Below are 15492 nucleotides of genomic sequence, written 5' to 3' on the forward strand. Positions count from 1 at the left end.
TTGAGTGCCAACTTTGTTATATTCTAATTTCTCTGTATTATAAAGTAATAATTAAGATATATTAGATGTAAGCACTCATTGGAATGTGGTTCCACAAAATAATAAATATTACCAAAACAAATATTTAACTGGAAGGGAAAACTATCCATGAAAATTCAAGGTGATCGAAAAAGTTGATCTCATTTTTAACATCTTAAATCCAGTAAGCATTGTAAACTTACGGATAGTCTTCTGGAATATTACATAAAATGTTTAAGGTAAAGATCTTGACAAACATAATTTCCACCAATATTTAAAATGATCATAGAGTAAGACTTGAAAAATTATTTCTTAAGTAATAGGACTTTAATTACGGAGAGCACATCCATGAAAAGTCATATTTGCTTAATTGGATCTTTACGAATCTTCCAAAGGTTCTATAAAAGCAATACCGATTTCGTTTTTTTTTTTTTATTATCGCATAATAATAGTAATATGACTTTACAATCACATACAAAGAAGATTATATGTACCTTTACTGATTTGTTTGAACCTATGTATGTTTTTATTTAGTATAGTTAATAATTGTTAGGTGATATCACGTTTTTCTCTCGGAAATCTCGTCTGTCCTGAAATTGTTTTATACGTAATCAGAAAACACAATACATCTGTGAAAAATATTCATGTTCAATGTATTTTGATCGATGATTATTTAAATTAGCGTATGTGTTATTTGTTATATTTTGCGTCAAAAGTTTATTAACCGATTGGATGACAAGTTAGATAATCAAAAACTTGTTCTTTTGCTCAGTTGATGTTTTATAAGTTGACTATAGTTCTGTTCATTCTATTATATAATATATTCTTTATTTCATGTGAATGATGTAGGGTGATGAAAATGTGGATTATCTTTCTAGCATTTGGTAAGTGATATTTTTTTTAATTTTAAATTCTGAATAACGTTATTAAAGTCTTCCAAAATCATGAAGATCTATTTCTGAGTTGTCATTTTAGCGGTATTTTTAACATTGACATATAAGCGTGAGGTTTGGCTAGCCATTAAACCAGGTTCAACCCACCATTTTTTCTTAAAATTTCATGTACCAAGTCAGGAATATGGCAGTTGTTATCAAATAGTCCGTTTCTATGTATGTTGGCGTTTGTTTTTGGTGCAGTTCAGTGTTTCTGTTGTTCCGTTGTTTTCTTCTTATAGTTGATGTGTTTCCCTTGGTTTTGGTTTTTGACCCGGATTTGTTTTCGCTTAATTGATTTATGACTATTGAACAGCGGTATACTACTGTTGTCTTTATTTGACAAACAGTCATAATTAGTTAAAAGTAATGAATTTATCGTAAAACATCTAAAGCATTATCTAAACTTGTTTCTGCAATATAAATTTCTTTCGAAAGAAAAACATGATCTATCTTAAGATAGATATCTTAGACCAGGTGGCTTATTTCTGGGCATGTTGCAAAAATACTATTTTTGGTTTTAAAATAGTTTACAAAGTATCATTCAATATACAACAGAAACATCTAAAACGTGAAATTTAAAGATTAAACTAACAAAAAATTAAATGTCGTTAAGTGTATTTAAATTTTTTAATAAAAATCCTTTCAATTTGGAGTTCAGATAATTTATTTTTATTGAATTAGAAAGGACAATTTTGTGTTTTTTTTTTTTTTTTTTTTTTTTTTGGCAAGAAAAGAAGCACGTGATCCCCAATGTTTAGTTGTTATTTCGTAAGTATTAATAAAAAGCAATTCTCTAATTTAATTTTAACCAATTCTATCGTTTTATGTTTCCTCAATGAGGAACAATTAAACTTTCCCTAATTAACGCATATACAATAACTGTAATGTCGTTATTTCGATGTATATTTTTGACGAAAAACCAAGGTTCGCGACCCCGTAGTTTTTATAATTGTTATTGAAATTCGAAAGTGCATTGACTCAGAAGTCTCTTACAGAAGTTTAGGAAAAATCCATCAACGAACATTTAGACACCCCAGCTACCTTAATTTCAATATAAAGTAACGTTACGGATTACATTTTTAGGGGTTAAATTCAAAAATAGCTACCTACAGAATTTACAAGCATTAGACATTAAAGTTAGGATTATGTGGAGATTTAGTGCAGAAATTCATAATTAACACACTAACACATTCCTTCATCGTCTGTTTACGGATTCAGATTAACTCTTTGAAAAAGCCTAAACTGCAAAAACTCGAATGATTTTAAAGGGGCGGAAATATTTATGCAATCATCATTTCCGGCAGTTCGTCCGGTATATTCATATATACAATTACTGTTTCCGAGTGATAATTAAAAAGATAATGGTTTTACCAAATAATTCTGAAATTGTATACACAACATTAAAAATCAATAAGTTCCAATTTGATCCGACTATGTTCGATTTGATATTTTCAATTTAATAAGTTGTGGCTTTTATTTCATTTAAAATTGTGTTAATCTTGATTATATGAAGAGAAGATAAAAGTAGCATATTGTCCATTCGTCTTTGGTTTATTTTTGTGTAAAACGTTAGAAAATATAAGAAATACTGGGGTTTTAATAGAATTGAAGATCGGTGAGTATAAACAAATCTATTTAAAAAGCTTTCTATTTGTGTTTATTATTTATATCAGTTATTTTAGCAAGGTATGCTTCCCTGATATTATTACTAGCTTTCGGTTGGAGTTCTAATTACCAACTCGAAAACTTTAGTTTTTAAAATGTTCTCTGTTCATAAACGTCTGACATTATACGACCATAAACCTGTTTTGTTATCTTTGATTTGCTTCAATCGTCTTTTGTCCTCTGAGTCTATTTTATTAAACTACCATCCCAGGAAACCAAAGCACGAGGGTTGTAAAAGGAGTTATAATATTCATTTTGTGCATGTACATAGTATAATGACAACACAATAACAGATGATTTGAATTTTAAATTATTCTTCGAAGACATATTTTCACTTTAATGACTTCAAAGTCAGAATTTTGTTATTATTAACTATTTGTTCTGAATTTACTTGACACCTAAACATACAGAAGGAGTCTGAACTGTGTATTAATTTGACATTGAAATTAAAATATGTCAATCAATAAGTTTATCTTTTTTCTTTGAGATAAAGAAATAACAACAAAAAATCTATTGAGTGCATACAAGATTAAGCTACCAAAAAAATAAATAGATGAATATAAAATATTAGAAGGGTGAAGAATATTTAAAGAAACAAACACATCAGGTACTAGACGCCATACAAGATCGTGTAATTCTGTGCTGTTTATAACGATGATGTATAAAATCTATAAGTTACAACAGCTAGTATTAATGTGTAGGAAGGAATTATTTCATATCAGCTGACTAACTTTCCTATAACTGCTAGTATTTGTTATACAGTCACTAACGATCATTTTTACTGAAATTGAGTTTTTCAGTCAATTTTTAGACTAATCCACTGCGGTAACATCAGCACTGTTCAGACAATTCGCTTGCATTCAATTAAGATATGTTCAGTCGGACTGTTCAGTAGTTTTTATTTACCTGCACAAATCCACATCATACTGAATTGTCTGACAAGCTAATAAACAGTACTGAATTGACTGCAAGCGAATAATCTGAACAGAACTGGTGATACCTAATCCAATTATATGTCTGTATCCAATGAATCTCTGCAAATATAGGCATACCTCCTTATTTGTAGTAAAAACTCATCAAGGACACCAGGCTTATAATTTGGTACGTCAGACGCGCTTTTCATCTACAAAAAACTCACAAGTGGCGCTCATAACAAAGCAGTTGGAAGGTCAAACCAAAAACGAAGTAGTAAACGTTAACATGTAAAAGCCATTATAGTCACTGAACTCTTCCATCAGTATGTCTACAATTTACATATTGTGTACACAGTTAACGGTTGCATATAAACTATTAATGTAAACAATTAAAGCTAAGATGTGTCGCTAAACAATTATATTAATTGAGCATGTCTAGGTGATCTGCAAACACCCATCGCCATCTATCTATTACAATTAATGATTGCTCTTTCTCCAACTACATCTAAGCTTATCCATTCCTGCAAGCATTTCGTATCTTTTATAGTGCATAATATAAATGACTCTACACAGAATCTCTAATTTAGTGACAATATATATTTCTAATTCCTCTTTTGTAGCTACATTGTTGTGAATGTAAACGAATCTATGTATCTGTAGAATATAATTTCTCGTTGTAGAACTTATTCTGATCGGTATTCTGTTTATATCTGTTTGTTCTGGCCAGTGGGTGACTGTTTACAATTTTATTTCGGCGAGTTATATTTCAAGCTGGGGTAGTATTGTATTTTATTATTTATTCTCGATGTTCCAGTATTTATGTACTGTTGTCCATTCGCTTTTTTAAAATTAATTATATATTTCAATAAACTTAAATTGTTTTACATTTTGTTATGTCGGAACCTGTTACAGCTACCTATGCGTTATGGGTTTTGCTATTGTTGAAAGCCTTACAGTGACCTGTTGTTGCTAACATCTACATCATTGGTCCCTAGTGAGATAGTTGGCAATCATACCACATCACATGGTTTGGTAATGCTTTTGCTATCCAGGCTCTTAGATTCTTATTGACATGTCATTGAATAAATACAGATATGTATAAAATATGAATTAGAAGATCCAATTTCCTAATATTATTCAAGTAAAACGATTACTAGTATATGAAGCCCTGGTATTGTGTCACCGAAAATAATTAATTTACTGCTATATGTAACTTTATACAATTCAAAGGTTTTCTAAAATACAATATTCTAAGCTTCAAAGCTATTGACTACGTCACAACAAAAATACATGATTGTTTTAATTTCATCAATATAGTACTCGACATCCTTATCTTGCAAGTGAATAATTCATCAGCGATGTTTCTTTGCTTATTTTAAAAAAAATTGAACCAAATTGGCTGCTAAAAGCGAATTATTATTTCATTATTTCACTTTTATTAATAATTGAACCAAACTAAATCATATTCTTTTTTTTTCATATCTCGTAGCTAATGCCCCTTTAATAAACATTTACTATATAGGACTGATTTCATATCTTAAAAGCTCATCAAAGATACCAGGCTTATAATTTTGTACCCCAGACGCGCGTTTCAACGATCGTAACAGTGGTAATTTATTTTCCCGCTGTCACTTAAATGCTTCAGTTAATCAATTGTTTACTTGATTTCAATTACCTTAACATATGGGTAAAACGACATGAGTCGGCACGATACGAATACCCCTAGCAGCCTCATCGCGGAAGGTTTATCAAACGAAACGATACTCAAGCTTGATCTATTTCTCATAATTATACTCTGATGTACTAGAAATTATCTCTAATTTACAGAAATTTATAAGAAATCCGAACAAATTTTTACTAAAATCATTTAATCTGGATAAGACTATTAAGTACGAATTTCATAATATGTATAAATTTCAGGGACAGAACATCCATGAAATTCTGTCATCCATAAAGAAATGAAAATTCAATCTGTAAGTCATGATTATTTATACAATAGTTATCGTGATATATGGACTGCCCACAGGACAGTGGTATTGACTAAGACAGCGATAATGTCATTATCGCTGTCGCAGTCAATACCACTGTCCTACAGGCAGTCCATGTATCACGATAATGACCAGTTCTTCATAACTATTATGTTTATTTCATTGAGGAACCATGTTTTTAAAAATTCTCATAAATTCTAATTATTCAAAGCAAACTCGAGTTATTGTACGATTTCTATAGGAAAGAGTGAAGACCAGTCATAGTGATAACTATAAGTCACTGCCATTCATTTAAGTGCAATTTTTTCAGTATATGAATACAAAATAAAGATTCTATAATTTTATAATTCTTGTTACAAAATAGTTTGTAGGGCTCGGCTAACGTTTGTCCGATTGTCCGATACCAGAGGTAAAAAGGGTCGGACAAGTAAAAGCCCAATTAAGCTTGTCCGATAGGACAAGTAAAATAGTCTGTAGAAAATAATTTAAATCCAACTCTGATGATCAAACGAAAATAATAACCTAAAAAGAAAAAAAGAAAAAAAAAGGTATTAACAAATACTATTTAATTTGACCTGTTTACTTGCGATCGATAATTTAAACTGTTTTCTCGTCAGATACTTTGACATAGAAAAAACACATTCTATATACGGAAACCAGTAATAGATACCGATCTTACTGCTGAATCTTCCTCAGACAATTTAGAACAACCTCCACTAGAAGGATCGTTTTCAGTGGTGCGCTTTGAAGATAAGGCACTGACCGTTGAGATTAAAATGACAATATTGAATGAGACGGAAATATTATAAACAAACCACTTCGATACAATCATCATGGACTTAACAAAATTAATATCTATTTTTGACAAAGATGTCAATAGATAATAAATAAACTGTAACTGTTGCATCGTTTTATTTCATTTTGTTCATTAAAATATAATTTTTAATGGAAAAAAGTTAATAAGTTTTTTTCGGACAAGTAAAATTCCATTCGAACAAGTAAGTTTTGGTATGTACTTGTCCTATTGGGCAAGTTAAAATAATTATTGTAGAGGCCTGGTTTGTCTCTATCAGCATCGGAAAGTACGGCAAAATGATCATTTGAGGTGTCTGTAGCAGACGTTCCTTCCAGTGCAGCAATGTTCCAAACGTCTGAATCGAAATTGCGTTTTATTAAAGGGACATCACTCTAAACAGAGAAACCACGCCCCACTGGTCATTAACATGTAAAAGTCCGTTAACGACCGGTTTTCTGTCCCGTTTTTTTCTGTTGGAATTATTTTACTTAAGAATAAAGAATGTCATGTGGCCCCTTGTTATCCAATAAGAGAAGCTAATTCTTAACCGATATGAAATAAACATTTTTGAACAACTAATCTGATCAATATCTACCGGCATTAAAAACAAACAAAACAGTTCGATCTGCTGTTTGACATCAAAAAGTCATTACGGACATGGGTAACACTAATATGCACCTGCTACTCTGAAGGGTGTGTGAAATTTAATGCTCAGAATACTATAGAATTTCATATTAAAATTGATGAATATTATCTTGGGAAAATTTAATCGTGCACGCTATTCAATAATTCCCAAAATGTTTTTCAATAACTCTCTAATGGCGTGGCAAAAAGTTTAAAATGACAAAATCATCAGTTATAGGCGACATTCCTACAATGTATGCGTGTAGTATCGGGAAATATTAGTGAGTTTTACAATTTTCCTAAGTTTTGTCCTTGGATGAGCAATATACTCTCTCGTCTTTGGATAGAACCTAAATTGTCACACAGTGATTTATTACAATGTATTGACATAACTTATTTGATAACCTCTATCTGTTATGCTATTATTTTCAAATGTTTGGTTTTTATTATATGAACTCATACCGGTAGATAACATTCCTTGAGTGATCTGGACTTTTGATTTCTTTTAAATGATCCTTGAAAAGACCTTTAGGGTCGAAATATTAGGCCGCCATTTTACGTATTTTAGTGTTATGTATTTAACATCTTAGTGTTTTACCTTTTATATGAGTTACGTCTTACAATTTTTTATTGCTTAATATCAAAATGCTTGTGGATATATTTCATTGTCAAAGTTAAAATAATTTTCATTTCAAGTTAATGTTACTTTTCGTTGAGTTAAAGTACCTTCCTCATTGAGGAATGCACAATGTATAAGTGTAATTCTAGTAATTTTCAAATATTCAAAAACAACAAAAACAGCATTTTCCGTTGCCCTAGCAACCGTATGCGGAAAGAGCGAATCAATAAAACGAGTTTCGTGTGCAATCTGCATCGTTTTCTTTGCTTAAATGTTGTATTATGAGTAAAACAAAAGATGCAGACGACGTCAGGTGGATTAAAAACAGTTAAAATGTATTGTATTTTATGGCATATAATGGACCAATGTTAAAATGTTTGTAAATATCAGTATACATTTAGCAGTAAACCATCTTGAGCGACAACAATATTATCTTCTGTAATGCAGAAGATAGTTCAGCTTATGTATTGCACAAAGGTGATAGAAGCGCAATGAATTCGTAGTATATCTATATTATCTAGTAGCTTTTTACCATAGGCATACGTTCTTTTTGAATTTGATAGTCATATACGCTTACGTATTGCACAAAGTTGATAGAAGCGAAATGAATTCGTAGTATATCTATATTATCTAGCAGTTTTTTACCATAGGCATACGTTCTTTTTGAATTTGATAGTCATATACTTTTGCCACATTACAAAAAAACTTATAATGTTGGTAGATTTAATGTCGATACAAGTTTTAACCACACAACCGGTGAATTAGGTAAAAAACATGAATGAGAATTGGTGTCAGAGTATCTGATTTTCTGGTCAATTGTTATATTATGATACTAAATATTTATAATTTTCGCGTTAAAATAAAAAAAGCATTGTCATGTTTGTACCATTGAATTTGACAGTATATAAAAGCAGAAATTCCGATAACATCAGATTGCTAAGCCTCCTTGGTTACTCGCACTTAAATTCTAGCTTTAAAGATTTAATCCTTGAAATGATCCCATCCTGGATTTAATCCTTTAGGAATAAGTACCTTTATTCAGAGTACTTCGGATCCCTGTTAATTGATACACGATTGAAATGTATAGTGTGTCAATGGATCTTTAGGTCATCAGCCACTCATATTTTCAGACCATGTATTAATGCAACATTAAAAACAAAATAAAATCGGATTTATCAGTAAATTTTGTATGAAATTAATACTGTTACGGTATTTCATCGAAAAGCAAATTATTTTAAAGATTTGGTGTAGGACGGCATCTATATCAATTATCGTACAAAACAATTTATAGTACTCCAAATTGATATATGTATGACTACTTTTACTCTCCTCAAAAAGAATTGTAATTGTTATCGAAATATTATATAAAAGTAAAATTCTGGATTAATGATGAGACTACTTTGCTTACAATTTACGTCGTTGGAAATGTATCATTATAATCTAAGGTTTTTAACAATGTTTATTAACTTTAGGTATATTTAACACTTACCATGCTGAATTGTTTTCAGAAAAAGTATAATTTTCGTTTATTTGCAAAAATATGCAAATTATATGCAAATGAAATTTACCCTGCTGCTGAAGCATATTGATTTCTTTGTCTAAGGTAGGGGATCATGGGGCGGGGTGGTTGGGGTGAGGAGGTGGGGTGAGTGGGCGAGAATTTGGCCCAAAATTGGTCATCAGGTGCAAAAAGCGTCATTTTTTACGATTTTTCGTCCTATTTCTTGACCCCAAAGACCGCGGGATGCTGATATAGGTATCCAGCTGTAGTCTGCATGTACAGTGGACCCCAGTAAACACATTAACCCCAACAGTTCTTAGGTTGGAGTGACACTGATCTGGGAACACCAGTCTAAAGAAGGTCATTTGGACAAAAAATATGGAAATTTCACGATTTCTTCCGATTTTGGACTTCAACTGGACCTGAAACCGGAAGTAGTCGTTTCCTCTGCCTATTTCAATAATAATTATGATCAGTAGATATATGCCTGCAGGTTTACACTATTTTTGAAAGTTTTAGGCCTCTGAACTTCCTGTGTAAGACACATAAGGGAAGCCCACCCTTCCAGAAAAACCAGTTTTATCCGATTTCAATTTCCAAGTTCGTATTTGAACTCAAAATGCTACTTAAACATGAGAAACATGACAATAGATAGCCTCAGGTTGAGGGAACATGCATCAGTTTCGAAATAAGTATCATGAAGTTGACCTCTAAAAGTATGGAGAGCCATTAGAGCCAAATAACGGTGGTCTGGGTCATCCCGTCATATGACGGGCTCAGCATGGTAAGGGTTAAGGTCATACATGTTGTGGGTATTTTTTAACATTAACATTTAGTAAACTTGCACATACGTTTTGGTCGTTTGATTCTATGTTGCAAAGGATTGAAAGTTGTCGCTTTGTATTTTGTTTTGTATGTGTGTTCCAGTCTGTAATATCAACAATCAATTCATGGACTGCATGTGGATATTGATAAATAAATACGCCGTTGAAGTTGATTCCCTATTGTTTGATGAAGGAATGTCCTGACCTTCGTTGTTTTTATGTTAAAACTAGGTTCATATTAAGTTAGTTCTCAGTTTGTCAAGATATTGTATATGTACATATACCTCCTTTTTGTCAGTCTTTGTCTAATTATGAAGGCATCTTTAATATTTTATCTTTCATATTGAGATAAATAGAAAATGTGAACATTTTAAATTTACACGAACTAGCTTTACTTGAACATGTATCAAGCAAATGCATTCCCAAAATATAGATTCGTTTACTAAATATAATCATGCGCTTTCACTAAACAGTTTCATTGTTATATTATTACACATTACTAATTAATTGACAGATGACACACTCCTTTATTTAAGGACAGCAAACTGCAATACTTTCATTTGAATACACGAAATAAATAGCTAAATAATTGCTGAATGTTTTACTTTCGAATTATTGACACAAAATAATTGAAAGCCATAGGAAAGAAATTACTAAAATGAATAAAGCTCAAAGAAAATAATTGATGACTTTGTTGAACTTCAATGGCAAACTTCGCAGGGGATCTTGGTAATCTGATAATATGAAAATGTCTGCAGTTACATACTGTCATATCGGACTTAATACGCTTATCCAATAATGCAATGAATACAAGTGCATCATATGTTCTATTTTTTAGAAATTGTTTTTCAAATGTATAATATCTGAATCAAGTTTAAACGTGTTAAATGTGTGTTAATAAAATTTAGAAATTAAAGATTTCAAAGATACACTCTTGTAAAAAATTCATTTTTGTTTGTAGAATCGATCAATATGGATAGAAAATAAACTCAATACCAAACACTATGAATAAAGAAAAAAAAACATTAATTAACATTCCTTCAAGGTTCATTATTCCGTAATTCGGATTCTTTATACAATTTGTTTGCAAAACCTTATTTTCATTAACACCAATTTACTAACTGTCAGATCATACATGCAGCCTCTTCTTGGACAAACAAAAAATAAATCTACAATGTACTAAACCTTTAGTTAAGTTTATTTATCTGAGTGAAACCTGACATTGACTTAGGTCTATGATGTTAATTTTAAGATACGTTTCAAAATACAATCTATCATGGTTGACAAAATTCGTGTCATCAGCTGAAGACTCCGGATAGGAAGCGAAAAAATGCGCCGAATGAATTTTATACAAATCCCGATGCTAAATTTGCAAATGTATCAAACGATTTGGAAAACCAAGCATACAATAGTAATCACGCTTTAAACGATTGATTAAAATATCGAACTGACTTATTAAATTGTCTTTATTTCTCTGGATATAGCAAATAATAAAAGATAAATCGGAAAAATACGATAAGGGTTTTGTTATGGCAAGGAAACATTTACAATCATACCTTACCGAATCAGAGACGTAAGGAAGTTCTGAAAATTTACGCCAATATGTCGTGTACACTCTACAAACATTGTTATCAAATGAATGAGCCGTTTGTTGCGTAGCAGGAACAACTTACCCTCCCGGAACATCTGACTTCACCCCCGAGTTTTGGTGGGGTTCGTGTTACTAAATCTTCAGTTTTCTGTGTAGTGTGTTATGGACTTTTTCCATCGATTTTCGTTTTTGCCAAGGCGATGTCAGTTTTCTTTCAACTTACCTTCACAGCTCAAAATCCATCAAAGAATATGCTTATAAGACTTTAATAAGTAAACTCATCATAGATACTAGGATTAAATTTGTGTTCGCCAGACGCGCGTTTTGTTTACAAAAGACTCATCAGTAACGCACAAATCAAAAAAGTTAAAAGGACCAAAAAAAGTACGATGTTGAAGAGCATTGAAGACCCAAAATTCCGAAAGGTTTAAAAAAACCAAAAACAATTATGGTACTGTAGTAATTTATTCCCGGGGTAGAAAATCCGTAGTATTTCGAAAAAATCAAAGTTTTGTATTCAGTTGATTTATAATTATGACAAAATCAATGCTAATTCATGTCAATACAGAAGACCACAAATGGAATATGCCGCATCAGCAAAACCACACAGACAAAATACAAAAGTACAAAGACGATTGATACGTAACCAGCGGGGCATAGCAATGGATCCAGGGTCAGCAACCCAATAAATAATCTAGGATGACGATGCGTAAAGAAGCACGACACATTTTGTGTAACGAAAAATCAAATGGCCTGGTAGTTACCGACAAGAATAAGTACTTACAAAAACCAACAAAGAAGCTCGAGTCGTACATGACATCATACATACCAATAGAGCCAGCTATAAAAAATGGCAGGAGCAGGTCAATACCGACAAGGACTAGAACAAACTGTCTCCAGATATCGCCACTACAAAGTCATTTGCAATATTCAAGTCTGAAGTAATAACCATCAATAAAAGAATTTATCAGTAATCGTTTTAACCAGTTTTAAATCATTCGCAACTTTTCAGAATTTTTCAACATGTTGAATGTGGACAGTATATGGACGAAGAAGAGTTTTGAATGTCCTCTTGATACAAATGTATCATCCGCCTTTTTTTTACCAGTTTTAAATCATTCGCAACTTGCCAGAATTTTTCAACATGTTAAATGTGGACAGTAGATGGTAGGAGGAGAGTTTTGAATGTCCTCTTGATACAAATGTATCTTCCGCCTTTTCTTATTGTTTTGAGTCAAATTAATTGAACGTTGATCATAGACATTCGATTTAGTAAATAATTGTTTGTATATAGTAATTCAATACGGCATCAGTATAGTTTTTTTATTGCTAGTTATTGATATGAGAGAGGCATAGTATACCAAAGAGGGATTCAACCTTAAAAGTCGAAACAAACTTACAATACCACGGAAAAAAACGAAAATCGATTAAAGCCAAACAACGGTCTACAATACACAACATAGAAACCTAAAGACCGATCAACACGAATCTTACCAAAACCCGGGGATGATATCAGGTGCTCCGGAAGGGTAAGCAGATCATATATTCCTGTCGTGTTGCTTATGTAAGTACAAAACCGGTGATATCTTAGTAAATAATGATTTTTATTCAAATTAAATGTAGTTGGTATTACAGGACTTCTCGTCAAGGGGCAAATATTCAATACATATTCACTCAAACGAAAAGAAGATAATTGATAGAATGTCGTGGGATAGTGTCTGGGTGTTGGTTTCTTTCAACTCTTGAAACTGATCTCACGTCCGAAGTCTGAAACTTTACTGCGTATTTATACATCATGTACAGCGTCATGTTGCCGAAAGAAGTTAAATATTTACCCCTCTATAACAGTGGCAGTTATGATGATTGATATATGGATGTGTCGAAGTCCAGTTGCAAATATTACATGCAGATTCAGAAATATAATGAATATAACTATTTTCTTTCAGTAATCCGACATGAGGAGTCGTATTTCACTTGATCCAAATTAACAGTCTACATATCGAAATTCATGTCACTGCTATGTGAACGGTCTTTGCTTATCCTTAATAATAATGGCCATGCAAAGAAGATGCAAATACTTTTCAATATTTGGCGTCCGACTCGGTAATAATGGCTTGACTTTCCGATCCCGAGAAGACCATTTGAGAGTTACTTAGTAAATAAAAAGATACCAAGGGCAAAATTTTGAAAAAAGTGAGAAAAAAAAGACAATGCCAAATAAAACATGGCTGAAAAGAAAAACGAAAAAAAAGTCCACAAAACACTACATTAAAATTTTAAGAATAAGCAGTTCATGTTCCATAACTGACATCCTTTGAGTTGTCATGACGATGAAAAATCGATGAAAAGTCATATTCGGGGTCTTTACAAAATCAAGAGGACTGTATTGTAATTACGACAAGTGGATCATAGTCGTGGTCACCTGTGACACAGATATTTCATAACAGTCAACCAAATAATAATGGCGTGCGTTAAATTTTCGAAGGGTTGATTTCATCTTTACTAGTTGTATCAATAGCAGCCTTATGATAGCAATCTTTTATCAAGAAAATTATGATGCGTAATGCAGATCCTGGAATATCGTATCAACTTGGAGATGTATACTCCATATGCAGGCACTGTTTGAACGTTGCCACACAAGCATGAAAAAATGAAATTATCTCGTCATAAAGTTAATTACTCAACCGACCATCAGAGTTAATTTCTAGATGTAAGTGAAGATATAAAGCAGATTTAACAGTATCTGTGGTATCCTATGTTTACATTTCAATGTGCAAGATGCGATCAGAAAGGTCACCGAAACTTTGAATCATTCAATTAGCGGACATTATCCTTATTGCAGAACGTGAAGTCAAAATGATAATGCTAGCTTCTCTTAATTCTTCGTGAGAAGCCCTTGTAATAAGTCATAGCTTAAAAAAAAGGTCGACAAAAAGAGAAGCACGGTTGGTTCTCATGGGAATACCGATCGGTTGAAAAACAAGACCTCCAATTGTAACAACCAAGTTGTCAATAATAGAAATTAGCAGCTTGATAACTTCATTTACATATAACATTTTTTATTTGAAACAAAATGGTTCTCACAAAGCACGATAAGAAGTCAAAAGTTACATACACGTTTCAAAACATAAATGTTCTTTTATTTGATTGTCTAAAGAAATAGAAGAGAAAAGCCACGTTTCTGCTTTAGTAAGAGACTTTCCTCAGTTTTAAGCAATCACCTTGGTTAATGATATCTTTAGTGTTGAAAACTTAATAGCTTGGATAAGAGTAAAATATGTGAAAATGTCCCTTTTTATAAGCCTGTTATTGAGAAAATTAATTTTAACAATATTTTTCACTAATTCATGTTTCATATTTCCGTTGCCTAGTATAAGATGAACCTGTTTTGAAGACTTCCTTTCTTCATGTGAAAACAAATTTATAAACATAAAATGTATGTAATGAAATAATACTGAATTCCAAGATAAATTCAAAAAGGGATGAAGTACATAAAAACTGACAAAATCAGACGTTATACTATATCAACCAACGTAATAAATGGAAAGCAACTGTCATATTCCTTTCTTGGTACATGCATTTTCCGAATGGTGGATTAAACCTGGTTTTATAGCTGGTTAAATTTCCCACTTGTACCACAGTTATTTATAGTTCTGATATATTGACACACGTTAGTGAGTGTCCCAAACAGACATAATGGTTAATGTGACAATGATTGACATCCATCAGCCAAAACTAATACACTATTATTTTCAACTTGTTATTGAATAATAACAGTGTAAAGGTGAAAAGCCGAATTTGTGTTAGTCTAAAAAATGGAAATGGATATAAACGGTTTTGAGTTGTGGAAAGTAATACAACTAGAAACTTTGGGACATCTTATCTTCAAACAACACCCCTTTCAGTCGTGCCTATCTAATCTATAAGAAATTTGAATTAAAGCCTTTTGATATAAATGAATTAAATTGAGTAAGTAAGTTTTCTATTTTTAAATGCGTAAAACGAACTCTTATCAAA

At 31.8% G+C, this 15492-nt stretch overlaps 1 protein-coding gene across 1 annotated transcript in view; it reads left to right on the top strand.

The window, feature by feature from the left end:
• The first annotated feature begins 776 nt into the window (after nucleotides 1-776).
• The window catches only part of LOC127734923 (uncharacterized), a 75622-nt gene continuing 60906 nt past the window's right edge, over nucleotides 777-15492 (top strand). Inside the window, exon 1 of the mRNA XM_052244963.1 lies at nucleotides 777-902. Within this exon, the coding sequence (XP_052100923.1) occupies nucleotides 872-902 (31 nt within the window). The 5' untranslated portion in view covers nucleotides 777-871. The remainder of the gene's footprint in view (nucleotides 903-15492) is intronic.

The sequence above is a fragment of the Mytilus californianus genome, unplaced genomic scaffold (assembly GCF_021869535.1).
Source record: "Mytilus californianus isolate M0D057914Y unplaced genomic scaffold, xbMytCali1.0.p SCAF_3, whole genome shotgun sequence".
NCBI lineage: Eukaryota > Metazoa > Mollusca > Bivalvia > Mytilida > Mytilidae > Mytilus > Mytilus californianus.